We start from the raw sequence: 25,452 nt of genomic DNA, 5'->3' as shown, positions 1-25,452 counted from the left end.
CTCACGGGCCCAGCCGCTCCGTGGCATGTGGGATCTTCCCGGACCAGGGCATGAACCCATGTCCCCTGCATCGGCAGGCGGACTCTCAACCACTGCGCCACCAGGGAAGCCCACCCTATATGCTTTTTTTTTTTTTTTTGCGGTACGCGGGCCTCTCACCGCTGTGGCCTCTCCCGTTGCAGAGCACAGGCTCTGGACACGCAGGCCCCGTGGCCATGGCTCACGGGCCCAGCCGCTCCGTGGCATGTGGGATCTTCCCGGACCAGGGCATGAACCCATGTCCCCTGCATCGGCAGGCGGACTCTCAACCACTGCGCCACCAGGGAAGCCCACCCTATATGCTTTTTTTTTTTTTTTTGCGGTACGCGGGCCTCTCACCGCTGTGGCCTCTCCCGTTGCAGAGCACAGGCTCTGGACACGCAGGCCCCGTGGCCATGGCTCACGGGCCCAGCCGCTCCGTGGCATGTGGGATCTTCCCGGACCAGGGCATGAACCCATGTCCCCTGCATCGGCAGGCGGACTCTCAACCACTGCGCCACCAGGGAAGCCCACCCTATATGCTTTTTTTTTTTTTTTTGCGGTACGCGGGCCTCTCACCGCTGTGGCCTCTCCCGTTGCAGAGCACAGGCTCTGGACACGCAGGCCCCGTGGCCATGGCTCACGGGCCCAGCCGCTCCGTGGCATGTGGGATCTTCCCGGACCAGGGCATGAACCCATGTCCCCTGCATCGGCAGGCGGACTCTCAACCACTGCGCCACCAGGGAAGCCCACCCTATATGCTTTTTTTTTTTTTTTTGCGGTACGCGGGCCTCTCACCGCTGTGGCCTCTCCCGTTGCAGAGCACAGGCTCTGGACACGCAGGCCCCGTGGCCATGGCTCACGGGCCCAGCCGCTCCGTGGCATGTGGGATCTTCCCGGACCAGGGCATGAACCCATGTCCCCTGCATCGGCAGGCGGACTCTCAACCACTGCGCCACCAGGGAAGCCCACCCTATATGCTTTTTTTTTTTTTTTTGCGGTACGCGGGCCTCTCACCGCTGTGGCCTCTCCCGTTGCAGAGCACAGGCTCTGGACACGCAGGCCCCGTGGCCATGGCTCACGGGCCCAGCCGCTCCGTGGCATGTGGGATCTTCCCGGACCAGGGCATGAACCCATGTCCCCTGCATCAGCAGGCGGACTCTCAACCACTGCGCCACCAGGGAAGCCCACCCTATATGCTTTTGAGCAGTCTCTCCAGTTGTCTGTATCTCTCCCTAATTCTCAGTCCAGGTACCATCTACTTGTATGTTTATGAATTCTAACACCCATACCTCTGTGTGTGATGCCCCTCATGCTTGTTAATGCTTTTTTCTGCCTAAATGTTGAATCTTACCCATTTCTCAAGTTCCATCAGAGCTCCTGGTTGAGTCCTCTGGGTAGCCTTTCTCCTTCACCCCAGGTGGGCCCAGTGTTCCCTCCTCTGAACTACTGAACTTCCTGTATGTACTACTGACCTGACCTTCATCACATGCTGTTAGTATTTCTCTAAGAGGAAGGTCAGCTCCCTTAGCAAATTTTTCTTACAATCTGTGTTCATCATAACCAAATATGGAACACAAAGAAAAACACATAGTAAAGAAATACCACTTTTATTAGGCCACCAGTAGTAAGACCATCCGATAAACACTTCCAAAAATAAAATCCTTCCAGTCTTTTTCTTTTAGGTTTTGTGCATGTATGTATATAGAATCTAACTCTACATGCTTTATAGTATGCTTCTTTCATTTAGTATATCTTGAACATCTTTATTGTCATTCTTTCTAAAGTTGATTTTAATTATGATATTCCAACCTATACACTATAATTCATTTAACCAACTCCCTATTGATAAGTGTTTATTTCTAATCTATCTATGTTATAAATAGCCCCATGATAATTATTCTTACCAAACAAACTTTGCATAAATTCATGAAAATATCCTTGGGATAAGGTTCTAGAAGTGCATTTTCTTATGATTTGTATAGCCACATGGTCCTCCAAAAAGTTTTACTTCCATCGACATGAGAGTGCCCATTTCTCTATAAACCTAAGTAAAGCTTGATATATTTTCAAATGTTTTGCCAGTTGGAAGTATGCATTTAATGAGAACATAGATCATGTGTGATTTTATTCCTCCTATTGCTACAGGTTAACCTGTCAATTATACTGCACTATAAAGTTTTCAAACTCTTTTCACACACATAAATTAGGATAATACTTTACAGCATCTAGCACAGTGCCCTTTATGTACAAAGTTCATAAAAAATTATATGATCATGGAATAATATGTATGGCATGCCTTTTATATGCTACATGAGAGTCACATAAATCAAAAAGTCATTCTTTCACCAGGTATATGTAATTTTTGTAAAAGTTATGGTAAGTTTTTGCTATCCTGAGTCTGACAGGCTATCTTTAATCCTCGTCCCTGCTCTACTTTTTATTTATTAATCATTTCATATTCCCTCACTAATGTATCAGTTCTAGTTGCAATGGTTATGTGCATCTTAAGACTTAACATCTGCAATATAAACTCTGTGATTTTCAAAGAAACCAGCAAGGAAGAAACATTTCAGGTTTGTTATAGAAACTGTTCTAGGGTGTTCTCTCCTGAAAACGTTTCACTCATTTTAAAAAATCACTTTCCTTTTTCTTCCCCATGTGTATGAAGTTCCTTTACTTGTATTCCTAGTTTTGAATTTATTGTCTGCATTTTTCTGTCTTCTTTCTCAAATACAGCAAATCGGTTGTCAACTTCTGAGATGCAATTGCTTTCACAGTTCTTATTCAAAGTCCTTGTCAAAGAGAAGTGGTCTCCATCACACTTTGAAATCACCAACCTTCAGGGGCACAACTCCTCTGAGGTGCCCCTGCCACTCTAGGTGCCCCCATCAGCCTCCATGAACTCCTCCAGGCCTGCCTGTTGCACTGTCTTGCCTTTCCCTCCATCTCCCACCAACATCTCACCTTTATGTGACTTCCTCTTGTCCCAGAAAAAATTATAAAAACATTTCACAAATAATAAAGCCAAACAACTATTATAAGATATCACTGCAACAAATAAGACTTTTAAAAATTCTACCCAAATCCATTTATTAGGTACCTAAAGTTTTCATTTAGAGACTAAGACAAAATGTCAACTTTTAGAATTGTATCATTGATACTGCAAACAATAAATGAACTGCTACTCATCTTTTCTTTAGTCAATGTTTTAATTCTGGAAAGTGGAAAGTTTGCCACAGTTCCAGGAATCTGGGTGACAAGAATATGATAGATTTCCTCTAGTGAATACTGTTGTTTTCCCCACGGGGAACATATCCAGTGAATAATCACTCTTCTGTGAACTAGGTTTAAAATGGAACAGGAAAACTATTTTAAATTATCTTAAAGTTTAGATTTACTCTAAACTTGGGTGCAATGAGTTTAATTGTCATTGTTCTCTGCTGACCAAGTGTCATATTCTGATGCACACATTATGTCAGACAGCATTGGACTCCACCCTGTGAGGAAAGTATTACTCCCATTTTAGAGATGGGAAAATGAGATTTAGAGAGGTAAAATAATTTGCCTGACCTAACAATCTATAAATGTCAGAGCTGGAATTTGAAAACAAGCCTATAAAACACTCTCCTCTCACACTAGGTTTACCTCTGAAATAGTTTTGCCCCGGGCATAAGTGCCATCTTCAGGTCTGCCTCCATTTAGGTAAATCCACGCTCGTTTTGCATTGGGCTGCTTATACAAGCTGCTCCTCTTGAATGACATACATTTAGGTGCAGTTGGAGAATTTCTCTTGGATTGCAGTTCTTGGACTTCAGAAAGCTGTGCCTGTTAAGAAAAGCCCAGAGAATGCCATGGTTAGAGAATTGTCTGGTTAGTGTGTATGCGTGTGTGTCTCTGTGTGTGTGTGTGTGTGTGTGTGTGTGCATGTGTGTGTAGAATATGCTGAAAGAAATATAATTGTACATCATACTGAAAAAAGATTTAGGAATTACATTACCCTCTCCTATCACTGACTCTTCTGTAAATTCCCCTTGCTTCAATGCATCACTGTAAGCAATAATAATCATTAGAGTAGTAATAATAAGGCACTTATTTTGGCAAAGCACTTAACTTTCATTTATAATTTGGAGAAATAAATAGAGATATGTTTTTGGATTTTTGCATGGCGTTTCTCCTACTGAGTGATTTCTCTGCATCTAACAAATGAGTTTTTGATTAGAATCACAGCATCATTTCCTTTAACCAAGAAATGCTTAAGGGAATGTACATGACTATTGTTTAAATCTTTACTCTCTGTCTTTTAAAATACAGCAGCCACCTTTATATTCTGCCAGATCCCTGCCAGGCAGCTTTTCATCCTACTTCAAGCATGTCCTAGTTCAATGCTTGGCATTCATTCCCTGGTCAGTGATTTATCCTTCTTAGCTTGGCAAGAAGTCATATTTCTAGCAATGTCAATTTCTTTTTTTTCTAGTAACCTTGACTTGGGCACACGCCTAAGATTTAGATTGAACACATTTCATGATTTGAGAAACCCTATTAAATAAGAACACATCATTTTGATGAAAAACTTCACAAAGCAAAAAGTTTTCCCAGGTCTCTCTATCCCCAATCCTCTCTCACCAGCTGACCTTTCTCTTCTCAACTTTTTTATGTCTGGCAATCCTGTCTGATTAATCAATTGGATTGAAACTGCTTTTTGAATTCCTCACTTCTGAATGTCTCCACTGAAATTAGTATTTTGCTCCTTCCTCTTTTTACATATTGAGACATACCCTTAGGAGTGATGAGCAATGAAGCCATAAGGCTCAACTTGACTACATTTATTATAATTACCTTTGTACATATCCACTGGGCCTTTTTCTCTTCTTTGCTAAGGTCATAATTTCTGGTCTCCATTCAAACAAAACAGACTTTCATATGAGCTGGCTGTGGCTTAGACAGTTACTCTCCAAATGCCAACTCAATGCTTGGCATATGCTTACGTGGTCATTACTGACCAGATGCCGAGAATATATTAATAGCATAATTTAAAAATTCAATACTGTACTTTTAAAAGCTTATAAAAGAGCCTGAGTCTTTAATGTCTGGAGTCCTAAAGATCATACCTCTGTACGTCTTATAAGGTCCATGAGTTTAATTTCCTCTTGAGTCTGCTTAGTCCAGCCTCCTTCCACTACCACCGGCTGCACAGGGCTTTTGTTGGGAACCATGGTGGCTGGCTGACATGCTGCTACCCGCCGCCCTGGGGAAAGAAGTCTCTGGAAATGTTTCTGATGATAGGCTTTCAGATTTCAAATAAATTGGTTTGGCTTTCTATGCATAAATCATTTCACTTGGGAGCAGAGGGTAAAATACTAAATATATCATAAAAGCAAAGATGCCTAAGGTAATAAGATCTAACATGTCTCTTCATAAGGGAGCTTGAGGCTTTAAATAGCCAGGATATGCATACTCAGTGTACAGATGGAAAAGAAAGATAACACGCTGACTTCCACACTGGCCCCAACCTCTCATCCACGATATGGTTCAGCGGTAATTTAGTCAAATAGAATCCATGACCTATATAGCCCATCATCTCTTCCAGTCATGGAACATATGTTTTGTTCTCTTCACTAATAATAAGCCTTTCCCCCACAATTAGTTTAGCAGCCTGGGGATTAAGTATTTCTAAAATAATATTAACCCAAGAGACAGGAGGCCCTTTTTTTTTCCTATCTAATAATACTCTGCGAACACGATTAGTTTCTGACACCTCTGCTGTGTCCTCTGGGCTCTTAAGAAGCTGTGGTAAGAGAAAATATTTATCGGAATGGTGTATTCTAAAGAATCACAGGCATACGTTAATAAGTGTGGTGATTTGAATTTATGCATTCTTTCAGCTAGACCACTTTAAATCATTATAAAAGAGGTTTAAAGGTCACACTTATTAAATTGTTTTCTTTTTCTAGGTTGAAGATATACTGAGCACTGAGTCTCAGACTGATCACGAAACTTCTTAAGTACAAATAATGCTTTCTCTTGGATGTTCCTTCTAGAAACCTATGTTGAACACCAGGTATGAGTCAGGCATTGTGCTGGATGGTGCAAATACAAACATGTTCGAGACTAAGTCCTTGCCTCAAAGGCTTACACTTTGGTAAGGAAGGCAAATGTCAAGGAAATGATTACACCAATAACTGATTGTAACTGTGTTGCACCATAGAAGTAAAGGGTGTGCAAAAGCATGTAAAACAGGTTGCTGACCTAGTCTGAAGTGTCAGAAAAGGCTTTTTTGAGAAAGTAACACTTAGGTGGATAAAATAATAGAAATACTGAAATGACGTTAAGCCCTAATTTTGTTGCCAGGAGACTTATAATGTGCAGGTTTTCATACCGTGACTATGAACAAAACCTTTTGAAAATAACTCAGTATTTGTAGAGGATAACGCATTTGTGCTCTTATAGCTCAAGTTTGTGGAAATAGACCCAGCAATAAAAATAGGTGGCAGAAATGACTTTTCAGGGAAATCAGAATTCTAGGTACCTAATAAGCATTCATATGCAATTTATGGTTATGGAGAAATTGAATTAACAGCCAATGAGTTACAGTGACAATGCCATTAGGCAACATGTTTTGGAGAAGAGCACAGTGGCACCAGAAAAATACATAACACAAATTTATGCCAAATATAGTTTTCAGCTGACTCTATTCATAATGTACAGACAACATTAATTTATTAATTTATCTGCATAAATTCTTGTGGATAACATCTCAATAAATATTTTATTTATAATGCATTTTGAACACTAAAATTTTGCTCAACTAAAGACAGTTCTCCAATAGTTTATCATTTACACTGTTAAGAGCCAGGATTTGAATATAAGAAAGAGGAAAAAACATATGCATTATTGGTTTTTGTCAACTTGTTCCTAATGGTCTTAAGAAAATGAAAGCATTTGCACTCTAACTTTTATAAAGGGACATAATATCTTCACAAAAGATTTTCATAATAAACTATCATTTATGTAGGTAAGAATAACGAATAGAAACGAAACAAAAATGTATTGAATAAATTACTTTTTATTTTCTTATTACATTTTCCATATATTCCATTTTATTTCACATGTGATTGGTGGGGGAGGGGGGAAGATAATATCTAACTATTAATGGGGAAAACTAGAGAACGTGAGTATTTGCTGTTCTTTCAGACTATAAATCTCACCTGGACAGCTCTCCTCATACCTCTCCTCTATTGGGAGGGCCCATCCTGGTTCAGCACCATATGTGCCTGAAAGGATTAGTCCACCTCACTTGGGGTTTCAGTTAGCAGATCCATTTAGCTCTCACACTAAATAAAATGTTCCAGCATTGCCTTTATATGTAACAAAGGTGATACTTTGGCCTGATCTGCCATCCCTCAGTTTTGTTTATCTGTTTTTAAGATCCCAACTGGGAAAATGGACTGCCTGTTCTAATGTTTACTGAATATTCATTCTGTACTAAGCATGTAGTAAATATTTGACATTTGTAACTTAATCATAAAAACCCCACAAAGTTATTACTACAATTTCATTAATATTAGCAATGATCATGCTTACAAATGAAGTGTAAAATCAGCTTACCATAGTACTTTGTACACCGTATATGCTCAATAAAAATTTGCTGTATTTACCAATCCTTATAATAATACGATATAATTGATTTGGTCACTGTTCATACCTCCCAAAACTCCTCTTTCATCCAATGCTCAAGAAGTTCACAATCCACAGGCAGACCTGTGGAACCCCAATCCTGAGTGGGCCACAATCCAAGGGCTAGAAACCTGATTCCTTTCTGACTTGCCCATCATCCAGCCATGTGGATGACAGGGTCTTGGTGCACTGGCCGGGTGTCAGGCCTGAGCCTCTGAGGTGGGAGAGCCGAGTTCAGGACATTAGATCACCAGAGACCTCCCGGTCCAACGTAATATGAGTTGCTGAGAGCTCTCCCAGAGCTCAATGCTAAGACCCAGCTCCACTCAATGGACAGCAAGCTACAGTGATGGACACCCCATGGCAAACAACTAGCAAGACGGGAACACAACCCCACCCACTGGCAGAGAGGCTACCTAAAATCATAGTAAGTTCACAGACACCCCAAAACACACTGCCGGACGTGGTCCTGCCCACCAGAAAGACAAGATCCATCCTCATCCACCAGAACACAGGCAACAGTCCCCTCCACCAGGAAGCCTACACACCCACTGAACCAACCTTAGCCATGGGGGCAGACACCAAAAGCAATGGGAACTATGAACCTGCAGCCTGCGAAAAGGAGACCCCAAACACCATAACTTAAGCAAAATGAGAAGACAGAGAAATATGCAGCAGATGAAAGAGCAAAGTAAAAACCCACAAGACCAAAGAAATGAAGAGGGAATACGCAGTCTACCTGAAAAACAGTTCAGAGTAATGATAGTAAAGATGATCCAAAATCTTGGAAACAGAATGGAGAAAATACAAGAAACGTTTAACAAGGACCTAGAAGAACTAAAGAGCAAACAAACAATGATGAACAACACAATAAATGAAATTAAAAATTCTCTAGAAGGAATCAACAGCAGAATAACTGAGGCAGAAGAATGGATAAATGACCTGGAAGATAAAATAGTGGAAATAACTACCACTGAGCAGAATAAAGAAAAAAGAGTGAAAAGAAAGGACAGTCTCAGAGACTTCTGGGACAACATTAAATGCACCAACATTTGAATTGTAGGGGACCCAGAAGAAGAAGAGAAAAAGAAAGGGACTGAGAAAATACTTGAAGAGATTACAGTTGAAAACTTCCCTACTATGGGAAAGGAAAGTGTCAGTCAGGTCCAGGAAGTGCAGAGAGTCCCATACAGGATAAAGCCAAGGAGAAACACCCAAGACACATATTAATCAAATTATCAAAAATTAAATACAAAGAAAAAATATTAACAACAGCGAGGGAAAAGCAACAAATAACACACAAGGGAATCCCCATAAAGTTAACAGCTGATCTTTTAGCAGAAACTCTGCAAGCCAGAAGGGAGTGGCAGGATATATTTAAAGTGATGAAAGGGAAAAACCTACAACCAAGATTACTCTACCCAGCAAGGATCTCATTCAGATTCAACGGAGAAATTAAAACCTTTACAGACAAGCAAAAGCTAAGAGAGCTCAGCACCACCAAACCAGCTTTACAACAAATGCTAAAGGAACTTCTCTAGACAGGAAACACAAGAGAAGGAAAAGACGTAGAATAACAAACCCAAAATGATTAAGAAAATGGTAATAGGAACATACATACTGATAATTACCTTAAATATAAATGGATTAAATGTTCCAACCAAAAGACATAGACTGGCTGAATGGATACAAAAACAAGACCTATATATATGCTGTCTATAAGAGACCCATTTCAGACCTAGGGACACATACAGACTGAAAGTGGGGATGAAAAAAGGTATTCCATGCAAATGGAAATCAGAAGAAAGCTGGAGTAGCAATTCTCATATCAGACAAAATAGACTTTAAAATAAAGACTATTACAAGAGACAAAGAAGGACACTACATAATGATCAAGGGATCAATACAAGAAGAAGATATAACAACTGTAAATATTTATGCACCCAACGTAGGAGCACCTCAATAAATAAGGCAAATACTAACAGCCATAAAAGGGGAAATCGACAGTAACACAATAATAATAGGGGACTTTAACACCCCACTTTCACCAACGGACAGATCATCCAAAATGAAAATGAATAAGGAAACACAGGCTTTAAATGACACATTAAACAAGATGGACTTAATTGATATTTATAGGACATTCCATCCAAAACAACAGAATACACTTTCTTCTCAACTGCTCATAGAACATTCTCCAGGATAGATCATATCTTGGTTAACAAATCAAGCCTTGGTAAAGTTAAGAAAATTGAAATCATATCAAGTATCCTTTCACAACACAACACTATGAGACTAGATATCAATTACAGGAAAAAAAAACTGTAAAAATTACAAACACATGGAGGCCAAACAATACACTACTAAATAACCATGAGATCACTGATGAAATCAAAGAGGAAGTCAAAAAATATTTAGAAACAAATGACAATGAAACCACAATGACCCAAAACCTATGGGATGCAGCAAAAGCAGTTCTAAGAGGGAAGTTTATAGCAATACAATCCTACCTCAAGAAACAAGAAAAACTCAAATAAACAACCTAACCTTACACCTAAAGCAGTCAGAGAAGAAGAACAAAAAACCCCAAAAGTTAGCAGAAGGAAAACTCATAAATATCAGATCAGAAATAAATGAAAAAGAAATGAAAGAAACAATAGTAAAGATCAATAAAACTAAAAGCTGGTTCTTTGAGAAGATAAACAAAATTGATAAACCATTAGTCAGACTCATCAAGAAAAAAAGGAAAAAGACTCAAATCAACAGAATTAGAAATGAAAAAGGAGAAGTAACAACTGACACTGCAGAAATACAAAGGAACATGAGAGAGTACTACAAGCAACTATATGCCAATAAAATGGACAAGCTAGAAGAAATGGAAAAATTCTTAGAAGAGCACAACCTTCCAAGCCTGAACCAGGAAGAAATAGAAAATATAAACAGACCAATCACAAGCACTGAAATTGAAAGTGTGAATAAAAGTCTTCCAACAAACAAAAGCCCAGGACCAGATGGATTCACAGGCAAATTCTATCAACCACTTACAAAAGAACTAACACCTATCCTTCTCAAACTCTTCCAAAATATAGCAGAGGGAGGAACACTCCCAAACTGATTCTATGAGGCCACCATCACCCTGACAGCAAAATCAGACAAAGATGTCACAAAAAAAAGAAAACTACAGGCCAATATCACTGATGAACATAGATGCAAAAATTCTCAACAAAATACTATCAAACAGAATCCAAGAGCACATGAAAAGGATCATATACCATGATCAAGTGGAGTTTACCCCAGGAATGCAAGGCTTCTTCAGTATATTCAAATCAATCAATGTGATACAGCATATTAACAAATTGAATGATAAAAAACATATGATAATGTCAATAGATGCAGAAAAAGCTTTTGACAAAATTCAACACCCATTTATGATAAAAACCCTCCAGAAAGCAGACATAGAGGGAACTTAACCTCAACATAATAAAGGCTATATATGACAAACCCACAGCAAACATCATTCTCAATGGTGAAAAACTGAAACCATTTCCACTGGAACAAGATCAGGAACAAGACAAGGTTGCCCACTCTTACCACTACTATTTAACATAGTTTTGTATGTTTTAGCGATACCAAGCAGAGAAGAAAAAGAAATAAAAGGAATCCAAATTGGAAAAGAAGAAGTAAAAGTGTCAGTGTTTGCAGAACACACGACTATACATAGAGAATCCTAAAGATGCTACCAGAAAACTACTAGAGATAATCAATGAATTTGATAAAGTAGCAGGATACAAAAGTAATGCACAGAAATCTCTTGCATTCCTATACACTAATGATGAAAACTCTGAAAGAGAAATTAAGGAAACACTCCCATTTAGCATTGCAACAAAAAGAATAAAATACCTAGGAATAAACCTACCTAAGGAGACAAAAGGCCTGTATGCAGAAAACTATAAGTCACTGATGAAAGAAATTAAAGATGATACCAACAGATGGAGAGATATACCATGTTCTTGGATTGGAAGAATCAACATTGTGAAAATGACTATACTACTCAAAGTAGTCTACAGATTCAATACAACCCTTATCAAATTACCAATGGCATTTTTCACAAACTAGAACAAAAAATCTTAAAATTTGTTGGGAGACACAAAAGATCCCGAATAGCCAAAGCAATCTTGAGGGGGAAAAATGGAGCTGGAGGAATCAGGCTCCCTGAGTTCAGACTATACTACAAAGCTACAGTAATCAAGAGAGTATGGTACTGGCACAAAACCAGAAATATATATATCAATGGAACAGGATAGAAAGCCCAGAGATAAACCCACACACATATGGTCACCTTATCTTTGATAAAGGAGGCAAGAATACACAATGGAGAAAAGACAGCCTCTCAATAAGTGGTGCTGGGAAAACTGGACAGCTAAATGTAAAAGAATGAAATTAGAAAACTCCCTAACACCATACACAAAAATAAACTCAAAATGGATTAAAGACCTAAATGTAAGACCAGACACTATAAAACTCTTAGAGGAAAACATAGGAAGATCACTCTATGACATAAATCACAGCAAGATCCTTTTTGACCCACGTCCTAAAGAAATGGAAATAAAAACAAAAATAAACAAATGGGACCTAATGAAACTTAAAAGCTTTTACACAGCAAAGGAAACCATAAACAAGACCAAAAAACAACCCTCAGAATGGGAGAAAATATTTTCAAATGAAGTAACTGACAAAGGATTAATCTGCAAAATTTACAAGCAGCTCATGCAGATCAATATCAAAAAAACAAACAACCCAATACAAACATGGGCAGAAGACCTAAATAGACATTTCTCCAAAGAAGATATACAGATTGCCAACAAACACATGAAACGATGCTCAATATCACTAATCATTAGAGAAATGCAAATCAAAACTACCATGAGGTATCACCTAACACTGGTCAGAATGGCCATCATCAGAAATCTACAAATAATAAAGGCTGGAGAGGGTGTGGAGAAAAGGGAACCCTCTTGCACTGTTGGTGGGAATGTAAATTGATACAGCCACTATGGAGAACAGGATGGAGCTTCCTTAAAAAACTAAAAATAGAACTACCATACAACCCAGCAATCCCACTACTGGGCATATACCCTGAGAAAACCATAATTCAAAAAGAGTCATGTACTACAATGTTCATTGCAGCACTATTTAAAATAGCCAGGACATGGAAGCAACCTAAGTGTCCATGGACAGATGAATGGATAAAGAAGATGTGGCACGTATATACAATGGAATATTACCCAGCCATAAAAAGAAACGAAAACGAGTTATTTGTAGTGAGGTGGATGGACGCAGAGTCTGTCATACAGAGTGAAGTAAGTCAGAAAGAGAAAAACAAATACCGTATGCTAACAGATATATATGGAATCTAAAAAAAAAGGTTCTGAAGAACTTAGGGGCAGGACAGGAATAAAGACGCAGACGTAGAGAATGGACTTGAGGACACGGGGAGTGGGAAGGGTAAGCTGGGACGAAGTGAGAGAGTGGCATGGACATATACACATTACCAAACATAAAATAGATAGCTAGTGGGAAGCAGCTGCATAGCACAGGGAGATCAGCTCAGTGCTTTGTGACCACCTAGAGGGGTGGGATAGGGAGGGTGGGAGGGAGACACAAGAGGGAGGGGATATGGGGATACATATATACGTGTAGCTGATTCACTCTGTTATACAGCAGAAACTAACACACCATTGTAAAGCAATTATACTCCAATAAAGATGTTAAAAAAATGATAAAATGATTGAATTTTTTTAAAAAAGGAAAAAAACAGAAGCTTACAATCCAACAGGGACTGCAGTTTACTGAATTTAAACTTGCTATTATTTCTCCTCCTAATCCCAGCAAGTAGAAAAGACCATCCTCACAGTAGGTATTTTATAAGTTAGCAATGAATTTACATTTAATAGCAGAAAACATAATAGTTTAGCAGTAGAGACAAGATTTATCTTAGTACTAAATTTTAAGAGAAACTGCATTAATGGATTTCCCCATAATGGACACCATCTGACTAAAAAGACTGTTTTCTACAGTGATATTGTGGATGATGCCAACTGAACTTTAAATACCTTTTTAATACTTAATCATAATAAAAGCTAAAGACATGATATAAAATCAGAATTCAATAAAAGCAGCTCTGCCGGGTGCTATTTTTAATATGTTACTTTCTATTGATTTAATTTGATAAAGAAATAGAGCTTAGAAAGCTCATTGGAGTGGATAGTTGAAATTCCATTTATTCTTTAATTAAATAATTCTACAACTATTCAGAGAACAAATTAGAAGGGTATAGAATTTATAATGTAACATAGGAGAGACAGGCATATGATCAGGTATGTATAATAAAGTGGTAAGGGCTATCAGGGGAAGTTAAGGGTATGATAAACCACACTATTCCTGACTTAGAATGTTAGGGAAGACTTTTAGGAGAAATAACGAGTAAGCTGAAAAGTAAATAATGAGAAGCAATCCAAGAGAACAGGAGAGAGAAAAGTTTGAGGCAGAGGGAACTGAACAGAAAGCTGACCCAGTAGCCCAAAGAAGAGATGACGATAGCTTGAACTTGGATAATGACAGTAGGAATCAAGATCCTTAGAATTCATTTGAAAAAACAGATTCAAAGCAACAAGACTTACTGACATTTGCTTAGAGATAGCGAGAGTGGGAGATGCCAAGGATGACTCCCAGCTCCTTGAGATGGAACACCTGGTTGTGGTAATGCCCACAGAAGAAATGAAGGAGGCATTGGTGTGGTAAGATATGAAATGAAATGGTGGTATGGTTACTATATGGTGACGTGTTAACTTCAGTTTTGGACATGCCTATGGGACATTCAAGTGCAAGTGTCAAGTAGTTGGAGTAGTAGAGGTTAGCAATAGTAATAGATGCTTTTCAGTTAGACCCAATAATTCTTTTGGTAAAAACTGAAAAATAGCCATTTCAACCCAGAGTGCTGTCTAGTGCACTTAGGACTAATTGTCTTATTTATTGAAGTAAGATTCACATGTTTCTGACACCAGACGGTACAGATACTCAGGACCTGAAATCCTGCTATGGCAGTTACAGAGCCTGAAATGTATTCCTTCCCAGACTAAAGTCCATAGCATACTTATTCCCCAAAGAATCATTTGGTGTCTGAAGTGCTGGGAATAATATAAGATCAGGAACTTAAGATTCTGTGACAAAGAGAATGGAAGAAGAGGACAAATATTGTCAATCAATCACTTTGTCTATGAATAACATATCTCATGCCGCATAACAAGATACCCTCCCTTCTGTGATAAAGACACTAATCTTTGAAGAATTTAGTACTTCCTCCCTCAGATTATTTGACAAAACTTCTTCCCAAGCAATACCTAAGAAATAACAGAAAGTTTTGTTTAATGACTAATTCCAAAGTCCATAAAATGTCAGGTCAGGAATTGTTTCAAAACCAATAGGGTGGTTATATGATCCACACATCCTCCAAATTTTAAAAATGTATATATAAATCATGTGATATTCATTTTAATATAAAATTTACAAATATAAAATCAGTACTGAAAAGATATATTAATAGGTTTTAGACTTGCTCAAGTGACTTTTGTAACACAATATATAATATTCAATTAAACATCTGGTATCTAATGGTCAAAAAAAAACTACCAGCAAATTAAGGTTAGGAAGCAAAGGTTTAGAATTAAACATGGTGATACTTGGTTTAGTTCATACTGACCTTTTAACTGTCTCAGTTTGTGTTTCATAGTGTCTAGATCAGCCAAAATTTTGTCCTTTTTTAGCCAGTTCTGTTTTTTTATTTTTTCTGCTTTCTTCAAGGCTAGAATTAAAAAACTACATGATATTTTATCTTGCATTCTTCTTATCAACAGTAATTTATCATGCAAGCCAATAATTTATAAAGAACTTTCTGCTCCAAGAAACAGATTCAATTAGAAACAAGTAATTAAAAGGTAAGGGTCATTAAAAGAAACTTCATTTGAAAGATGACAGGGCTTAAGGCATTTCTTTATGGAATGGAGGGGGAAAAAAGAAGAACAGTGCTGTTTTATTATATAGATTTACCATATGTAATAGCCATATTTCATTTTCTATTTCCACAAACTATTTGGAGGTGATGAAAGCCTTCCTTGGAACCATTCATTTTTTTAAACATCCACCTACTGCCTAAAGGGTGCAATTCTTAAAAATGAAAATGTGCAGACAGGTCGTCTTCAGTGTGAATTAAACTCATTTGTTATTTTCTAATGTATACCGTTATTCTCAGTCTTATAGACCAAGGATTTCTTTATCAATGAAATTAGACACTTTCCATGCAGAATACTCCATGCCAGTAAGAAAAAAACAGGCAATTGTGCAAATATAGGAGTATAGCTATCCTTGTGCACATGTTAATTGATGAACCTCCCGTTCTTTGCATAAATGTGATGTTATTATGTTGACATTATACACATTTAACTGATTTTCTTATGGTGACAAAACATTTATTTCTCTCTCTCTTTATGCACTTGCTTGAAAGAAAGCAAAAACAAAACACTTACCATTCGGACTTAGAAATGGTTCACCGCAAGATACCCAGATGGCAATAGGATTTCTGAGGATGAGGGTGAGCAAAGACTTATCTATATCATCCAAACTATCAGATGTCACAGACTTTGGAAATAATTTGGTTTTCACTTTCATTCTTGCGGTTCCTGGGAAACAAATGACACATATACTATTGTTCAATGAATAATGAATAAATTTGCTTGCTGAATTCACTTGTTTATTCAAAATATTTTATTCTTCATTAATGACTTGATTTAAACAGGTTAATGCCAAAACCAGATGCAAATACATAAATTTGATCAGAAACTTCATATGCAACTAAATAATTTAAACAAATCTTATTGTAAATATATATTTTAATTCCTTTCTTATACTTTATCTAGTTATGAAAAAAATATGAGGTAGCTTACCAAAATATCTACTCTGAAAAGGGATAAAATAAAGAGAAAGAAAAGCAAGGAAGGGGAGAAAGGAGTATAGGAATAGACCAAAGCCAGAGATCGGGTGCTTCAGAGAACTCATCAATTAAATGATTAATAGTATCTATCTCATTCTGCTGTTGGGATGATTATAAAAAGGAAAGTGTTTAGAATAATATTTGGTCTAGTTAATTGTGCAAGCATCCAAAAAATGCTAGATAATATATTTATCATCATTATGATACTAGACATGAATACCACACTGTTTTTATTTGCTGGAGATAAAGCACTATTTGAGCGCTGAGAATCCTTGTGGCTAAAGCAAAGAGGAAAACACCATTTCAAGATACACATGGCTGACAGAGAGAGATAATTTCCTCAAGATACAACTTTCCTGGTCCTGAGATCTTAGAGAAATTTATTTCAGGGTCTTCATAAAGGGGTTATTTGTGATACAGCAAACAGTATCCTACTATATAATTAATACATATTGAGAACTTACTATGTGCTGGGCATTTTACTAAGACCTCTATATACATTATCGCATATAATTCTCAAAGTGATACTCTGAGGTAGGTCCACTCCTCTTTTGTACAGTAACTGAGATTTAGTCACATAGCCAGGTGGGGGCAGAGCCAGAATTAGAATCAAGGCCATCTGCTTCCAGAGCCAGTGCCTTTAACCACCGCCTTTATAGTAAGCATGACACTGAGTTTTAGATTGATGCCTGTTTCTTTTAATTTCCTCAATGCAAACCGATGTCATAACTCCAAGTCATGATTCAGTAAAGGGGACAGCCAGCTAATGCCCCTGCCTGACTCAAGGATAACCTTTAGAATATGAGGGGAAGGGACGGCCATACCCTCTTGGTAGACCTGCATGAATAACATTACCTCCAAGCAGGTTTTAAATAAGAATTTGAAAGAAGAATGTTTGAAATTTTAAATCTTCCAGAACCTGGAGATCAGATATTCCACATGCCAAATAAAGGCAGAACTATATGCTTTAGTGATCAGCTAGGCATTAAATATTCACATAATTATTTTTTAAAACTCATTAGAAAACCAAACAAATAATATCATTATAAAATAATAGAAAAAAATATTGGTCTCTGCCCCCAGTTCCTGACACAGAGCTCCTAAATTCTTTGGAATTTCCTGGGTGCTAGCAGTGTCTTTTGTTCTAGTGAGATGAATCTTGATGGGCTCCTGGTTGGGGGCTGGTCACCAGAAAGTCCAAGCCATGATTAGAAACTTGGAATTTTCAACCCTACTCCCCATTCTCCAGAGAGGGACTAGAAATGGAGTTGATGATCAATCACGCCTACATGATGAAGTCTCCATAAAAATCCCAAAAGTACAAGGTTCAGAAAGCTGGTTTGGTGAACACATGGAGATGCTGGGAGAGTGGAGTGTCAGAGAAAACACGGAATCTTCATGCCCTTTCCCACGTACCTTACCCTATGCTTCTCTTTCATCTGGATTTTCATCTGTATCCTTTACCATATCCTTTTATAATAAATGGGTAATCAGTAACTAAACAGTTTTCTTGAGTTCTGTGAGCTGCTCTAGAAAATTAATTGAACCTGAGGAGGGAGCCAATCTATAGCCACTCAGTCAGAAGCACAGGTCTGGACCTCTGAAATGGGGTAAGTGGGAAGCAGTGTTGTGAGACTGGGCCCTTAACCTGTGGGATATGACCTTATCTCCAGGTAGGTAGTGTCAGAATTGAGTTAAATTGTAGGACATCCAGCTAGATGGTGTGGGAGTTGGTGTGGGAAAAAAACCCACAGGTCTGGTGTCAGAAGCATTGTGAATGGGATACTAGTATGAGAATGAAGGAGAGACACATAGGAAGGAGTGGGTTTTTCCTACTTAATCCTACACACAATAATGACAACGAATATTATTAAATTGCTAAGTATCAACCAGGCATTAATCTAAGTGATATATATTCATATGCACATATATTCATATTCATATATATTCTTATGAATACACATTCATATTTATGAAGACTGAACTAGTATATATTCATGTGACTGTTAGTGTCCTCATTTTACAAATGAGGGAACTGAGGTACAGAGAGTACCCACGATCACTCATCTAACAAGTGACAGGTAGGAGCTGAACCCTGGTATTTTCAGCTCCAAAATCCACATTCTTAACCTCTAAACCATGCCTCTCAACACAACAATGGAAACCTGAGACAACCGCCGAATCACTGCTAGCAAGACTCTTTTTCATTTACCAAATTGTTGTTGGGGGCACAGGCCCTGCCCTCAAGTTGTACCTAGTCTAATGAAACGCACAAAGATGTAGACAGATAATTATAACACAATGTGCTAGGAGCTGTGATAGGGGTGCATTTGCTGTAGCTTCTGGGAGTTCATAGGAGCAGTGGACACGGGGGAGGGGAGTTGGAGGACAGGAGGTGTAGAAAGGACACCTTCTCTTCTAATAGTAGGAAGAGATTTGCATTGATCTAGTCCCACTTTCTTAAGCGGTCTCCAGTTGGTTTTGGCTCTGAATTTAAGAACAGAACCTGCTCATGTTGCATAAAGTAGCTAAACTGTCAAACATGTTTTATAAATTCTAGGCAATTTATTTATTGTTTTGGGGCTGAAATCAAATTTACATTAAAAATTTTTTTTTCTTATTATTCTGCAAGGTAAAAACATTATGAGAATTTCATATGAGTAGCTTCCTGTGATTTTTTTTTAACTCTCGAAGGGGTGACTGAATGAAAGAATTACATTTAACTTTCATATGATCAAACATAAGCAGAATCAGCTAAATCCTATAGAATGTAACCAACCTTCCATACTTTTAACAGGTGTCTCTTTTGTTCCAACAGGGGCTGCCTCTTCCTTTTGTCCCTCAGAGTCTCTCTGGATAAAAGATTTATCAAGAGCCCATAAAACCAAATCCCACAAGGAAAGGATTGTGGTTCCATCTTTGGTATACAGTTTGGAGGCTGCTCTGGCAAGACCAAGTTGTTCCGTGCATTCTGCAAGCAGCTAAAAAACACAGACTATAAGGAACTGAGAAGAAATAGTGGTAGAACTGAGAATAATCATGATGAGCGTGTTAATTTAGAACTCTGAGAAAATCCTTTAATTTGAGAAAATAGAAAGCAATAGCTACCAACTTGATCTTTGATTAGAGATGATTTTTGATATTGGATTGTCCTACATAATCTCACAAATTAGTCCAATCCAGCTGTGAAAATTCTTAGCTCCAAAAATTTAACACAGCAGCTATTGTATGTTAATATATTTTATCATCAGAGTATTTATTTCCTAAGAAGTGTAAACCTAGAAATCCACTTTCAACTGTGTGCTTAAGAATGAATAAAATTATTCTAACACTTCAGATGAACTGCTTTAAAATAAATGAGTACTTGACTTTCAAACCAAGAACTGACACATTATTACTTCCATTTGGCAGATGGGAAATCAGGCTGAAAGGTTAATATTTTTGCCTAAGACCACAAAAGCCAGGGTCCCAGAGTGAATTCTGGAGTTGCTAACTTTTGTCCTTTGCTTAGTCCATTGAACAACAATATCTTAATAAAAAATCTGTTCGTACTCAGAGGGGTGAGTGAACGATTATGTGTGTGTATTTGCAAGGAAGTCTCCAGGGTAATTCCATATCATATTTAACATTGCCTGTAAAATATGTTGTTAAAGGTATTGGCCAGAATGTACAGACACAAGACGACCATCATGCAATGGAAGGACAAGGCTGGGTTTGGGCCCTGGGGACCCTCCTCCCTTCCCATGGCTGTGGGGAGCAGCCTCTAAGACAGAAATCACATGTTCCCTCCTAGCACAACTCCTGCCTCTCCAATTTGAAAATGAAATGAAACCCCCTACCAACAAATTAGTGCTCCGACTCTCCAGATGATAAAGGAGGTGGCATCTCTTAGGATACTGAGCTGACATACAACTTGAAGCTAGAAGGGGAAGGAAGGCAAAAAAGGCTTTCTGTTTCTCATTTTTCTAAGTCTGTATCTGAAGAAATACAATCAAAAATAACATCTTTAAGAAAACAGAGATCTTGATCTCAGCAGCTTAACTTGGTAAAACCGGCCAGGGATATTTGTCACTCAATCTCACTGCTTTTTTTCTTGTCAGAGAAATCACCATTATCATTACCTCTGATGATTCGAGAAACATTTAAGTGATAGCCACTTACCATGGGGAATGTTCCAGCCACAATTAACTTCCCATTTCGATATCCATCTCCATTTTTGTACGCAATTATTTTCACTGCCTTCCGGTGAGTAGCTGCCATGCCACTATGAGATACACCTTGCGTGCAGGTCTTCATCCATAAAGATAACAGACGTTCTTCATAATAACTTAAAGTGTTTTCGGCCTCAGAAGAAGATAAATCAGCCTGATTTTTTTTTTAAAAGAACAACATAGATCAACTCAAACTTTTTTTTCTTTTAGTTTTATTATTTTGTTATACTTCAGCCTCTTGGTTTGTGTGTGTACATGGGTATGGCATCTAAATTTTGAAATGCTCACTTCATATGCTATAAGTATTAGGTGCTGTAGTGGGAAGGACATTGGGTTCGGACTCCTCAGTTCTCTTCCCAGCCCTGTCACTGAGTCTCTAGGTGGCGTTGGGCCTCTGGCTTGTGTTTCTGGCCTTCTCCTGTTTTCTACTTTGCCTCCCCCTGGACAGGAGATGGGGAAGAAGGATGCCAGGGCCAGACAGAGCCTGGGGTTGAAGTAATGGACGCTGGTAGTAAAGATATTCTCTTACTCTTTAACTTTAGGATGATGCCATCCTATGGTGGCAGATATTGATGAATGAGGAGGGGAATGAGTGTAGCCTTAACCACATGACAATGAGGGTGGTGAACGCCACACTTCACCTTTCCCTTTTCATTGCTACTCAGGAAGCTGCCCTGAGGGAGAAGTTGTGTCCAAGATGCTGTAACACTGGGGATTCTTTCCGATCAGCTCGCCCCCACCTCCTGAACACAACCCTACTGTCACCAAAGCAAAGCCAAATGCCTGCAGGCTTTCCCAGAGGACTGACTCCCCTTTTCCTTCAGTTATTGTTTCAGTTGATGTTTATTGCAATGTTACCACCCTGCTCTTCTGCAATATGCCTCAGGTTTAGGGGAGAGAGGACAGTGACCTGGGAATAAGACCGGCAAGCCCTGAAGAGCACACCAGGTGGAAGGTTCCCACCCCTAAGGAACTGCTCCTTTTTATACAGTTGTGTAAGTTCCTCTTAGCTCTTCTCACTTCTAAACTTGAAGGAAAGGGTTTTTTAAATGGTGCCATTTTCAATTAAGATCACAGGAAAGCAGCAGAGATAATTTTCTCCATGAGCTATTAAAAAAAAATATAGTATTAGACATGAATGCATGAATTCAGACACCCAACCTGAAGACTCATTAACAACAACAGATCAAATTAGCCCTGAAAATACTAGGAAAAAAGGAGTTTACCCTGTGGATATAGGCAAAAAGCTACTCCACTAAGTAAAGATTTGCAGTTACTTCCTCATCTAAAAGCAACACAGGGAGTAGCACAAGGTGTCAGGAGATGATTAAAGCCGCAGAAGAGCCCAATTAACTTCAAAGAGTATATCGAACTATTAATAGATAATGTATTTTACGTTACAGTGGGGAAAAGGAAATCAATGCAGGTGGAATGGTAAAGATGCATCAACGAAAGATGAATTGGATGAGTGGAGATGAACTTGAGTGCAAGGCAAGTAATGAATGTATCAAAGTTTCCAAACTCATGCCACACATGTGTTAGCAGAGCTCAGATCATTACATACTCTGGCCACATCGATGACCTTGAAAGGTCCTTGTGAGAAGGGCTTCTGGGTCTCGGAGCCTGAGGCACAGAGGAATGACAGCCCTGGAAGCAACTGTTTCAGTCTCTTCTCTGCTCTCATGGATTGCCCACATGCCAAACAGAGCATTGTTTTTTTCTTTCCACTGGGTGAGAGATAATAGTATCCCTGAAAATGTAGGTAAAGATGCTTTTATTTGGATGCATCTAAATTATGACAGCACTTTTGTAGAATACTTTACCATACAACTAAAGCACTTTTATGATCCCCAAATGCTAACTTTGAAATCTCAACATGAATGCATTATTTTGCTCTCTGATTATTATATAATATAATATAATAATATTATATTATAATTATTATATTATATTATAGAGCAAAATATTTCCAAACGCTGTTGACTGAAAAAGCCTAGAGGCAATGACAATTCAACATCAGTGAGTATAACTTGTATCCAGAATCAGAGTTTCTTGGAGGAATGGCCAATTCCAGATTTGGGGCAAGAAATATACAAGAGAAGCAAGGATTTTTTGCATGCCCAGAAAAAAAGAAGCCATCCAAAAGTAAAGGCATTATGTCAAAAAAGACACAGGCGCCAACATGAAGGACATTCCACTGGCCCAAAGTGGGACAATTTGGGAGTAAAATAAAATTATAACCAAAACACTTCAAATATGTTTGAATAGGTAAAGTCCCGTGAGTTCATAATCATGTTAAAAATATAAGTAAAAAAAAAAAAAAAAGCAACAAAAAAGCCAACAAACAAATAAAAACCAAACCACTACTTACTGGAGTCCATTAGAAGTAAACTGGCACCAATTTACAACTCTGAAATTGGCTATTAGAAATTGTGACAGATTATTTGCAAAGATGGCCATAGTAAAACCATCCCATTCTTGTTTGCATGCCCTTTTGAAATGTCATTTTGCTGCTCCTCCAATCAAGAAATAAGAGTTTCTTGATCCTTTCCTCCTTTCCTTGAATCTGGGCAAGGCCATGTGACTTGCTGTGGCCAGTGTAGCATTAGCAAATGTGATGCAAGCAGATGCATAAGAAGTGCTTGCACATTTCAGCTTGTTCTTTTTTGGCTGCATTTGGAAGCCTGAGACCATAATGTGAGCTCACTTGAGCTAGCCTACTTAAGAAGCTTTGAGGAGAACTAAGGCCCCCACCAGACACGTGATTTGACCATTCAGACACCATAGCACCACCAAACTACTGATGTGCCACCAGATAACTACAGCCACATTAGTGACCCGGGGCAAGACCAGCAGAACTGCCCAGTTCAACCTAGCCCAAATTGTTGACTCAGAGCATAAAAATGGTTGTTGGCTTAAGCCACTAAATTTTCAGGTGATTTGCTATACTACAATAGATAATTTAGGTAGAACAATTTAAGCACTTATCCTACCATCCTTTACAAACCATATTTCTGGGAAGTCAAATACCTAGTTGAAGAGGTAAAGTTCTTCCTTACATTAAAAGTTCAGCTAATATATGTCAGGGAAAGTAATAGAACTTTTTAAAATTGACCCTTTTGAAACTTCTAATGAAATTATTGATTTAGGCAAAGATCACAAAAAAGGCAACACTAAATCAAAAGCCATTGGAATTGTTTTTTGATGTAAGATTAGGCTGTAATCACCTGAGCCCATGGAAAATCCACACTGTATCCCTGCATAAGTGACAAATATGAAATACACAGTAAAACCTATGAAGATTCTTGTCCAAAAAATGCTGAACATAAATATAATTAAACTCCAGTGCTAAATTTCTTTTATAGGCATTACGGGAGACAGAGAAACAGGTTAAAGGATGCCATAGGAAGCAAACAGAAAAATCCAAACAAGAGGCATTCTATAGGATGGATTCTGCAACCAGTGTCCCATAGGGACCTTGTTTGAATCCTGACTCAAACCAACCAACCATAAGAAGAATTTTTTAGGAAACCTGGGAAATTTTATTATGAACAGGGTAGTAGATGGCCAAAAATTACTGTTAATTTTATTAGGTGATAATGGCATAATGGTAATGTAAGAAAATGGTCAAATTTTACAGGTGCATGCTTAAGTTTGAGGTGAAATGGTATCATGTGTAGGATTTGTAAATATTGTAAAACCTTGATAATAGTTGAATTTGGATGATAGGTATATGAGAATTCACTGAACTAGTCTCTCTACTCTTGAATATGCATGACTATTTCAAAGCACTTTTATATAGACTCTCTGATTTGCTTTGTTCTTCACAAGGCTAAAAGTTAAGTACAGCCAGAGTTAATATCATCATTTTCAATTCACAGAAGAGAGAACAAAAGCTAAGAGAGGGAAGTTTTTAATCCAAGGATATCCAAGTAGTATGTGGCAGAGCTGAAATACAAAGCTGTGACTTCTGATTCCAAGTTTTTGTTTTTTTTGCCTTTGTCATATTTCTTCAACTATTCCATTTAAACACTTAAAGCTACCTCAATTCAAAGCCAACATTTAGATGATACTTTTGAAGATGTAATTCTTAAGTTCCACTATGGATTTCTCTATAAGCACATCTGATTTCCATTTTCCTAAAAATTATTGGGAGACAGAAAATTAAAACATCTCCTCTCAGATGGAACTGAATGAATACTACATACAGAATAATTTGCACAGAAGAACATGGACTTCATGATGAATCGTGTGCCAATGACATTTCTTATTACACTAAAGAAGCCTATTGAGGGCTTCCTTGGTGGCGCAGTGGTTGAGAGTCCACCTGCCAATGCAGGGGACACGGGTTCGTGACCCGGTCTGGGAAGACCCCACATGCCGTGGAGTGGCTAGGCCTGCGCGCCATGGCCTCTGAGCCTGCGCGTCCGGAGCCCGTGCTCCACAATGGGAGAGGCCACAACAGTGAGAGGCCCGCGTACCACAAAAAAAAAAAAAAAA

General features: G+C 38.3%; 1 protein-coding gene across 1 annotated transcript in view; it reads right to left on the bottom strand.

The window, feature by feature from the left end:
- LOC103076114 (doublecortin domain-containing protein 5-like) overlaps positions 1 to 25,452 on the bottom strand; it is a 250,403-nt gene that overhangs the window by 10,413 nt on the left and 214,538 nt on the right. Inside the window, exons 20-26 of the mRNA XM_007460935.1 lie at positions 22,517 to 22,702; positions 20,903 to 21,106; positions 19,530 to 19,722; positions 16,278 to 16,430; positions 15,455 to 15,556; positions 5,130 to 5,266; positions 3,667 to 3,846 (exon numbers count right to left, since the gene is read on the bottom strand). Of these exons, the coding sequence (XP_007460997.1) occupies positions 3,667 to 3,846; positions 5,130 to 5,266; positions 15,455 to 15,556; positions 16,278 to 16,430; positions 19,530 to 19,722; positions 20,903 to 21,106; positions 22,517 to 22,702 (1,155 nt within the window). The remainder of the gene's footprint in view (positions 1 to 3,666; positions 3,847 to 5,129; positions 5,267 to 15,454; positions 15,557 to 16,277; positions 16,431 to 19,529; positions 19,723 to 20,902; positions 21,107 to 22,516; positions 22,703 to 25,452) is intronic.

This window comes from Lipotes vexillifer, unplaced genomic scaffold, assembly GCF_000442215.2.
Source record: "Lipotes vexillifer unplaced genomic scaffold, Lipotes_vexillifer_v1.1 scaffold627, whole genome shotgun sequence".
NCBI classification, from domain to species: Eukaryota; Metazoa; Chordata; class Mammalia; order Artiodactyla; family Lipotidae; genus Lipotes; species Lipotes vexillifer.
The sequence above is the reverse complement of the archived record's forward strand: the minus strand, read 5'-3'. Positions and strand labels throughout refer to the sequence as shown.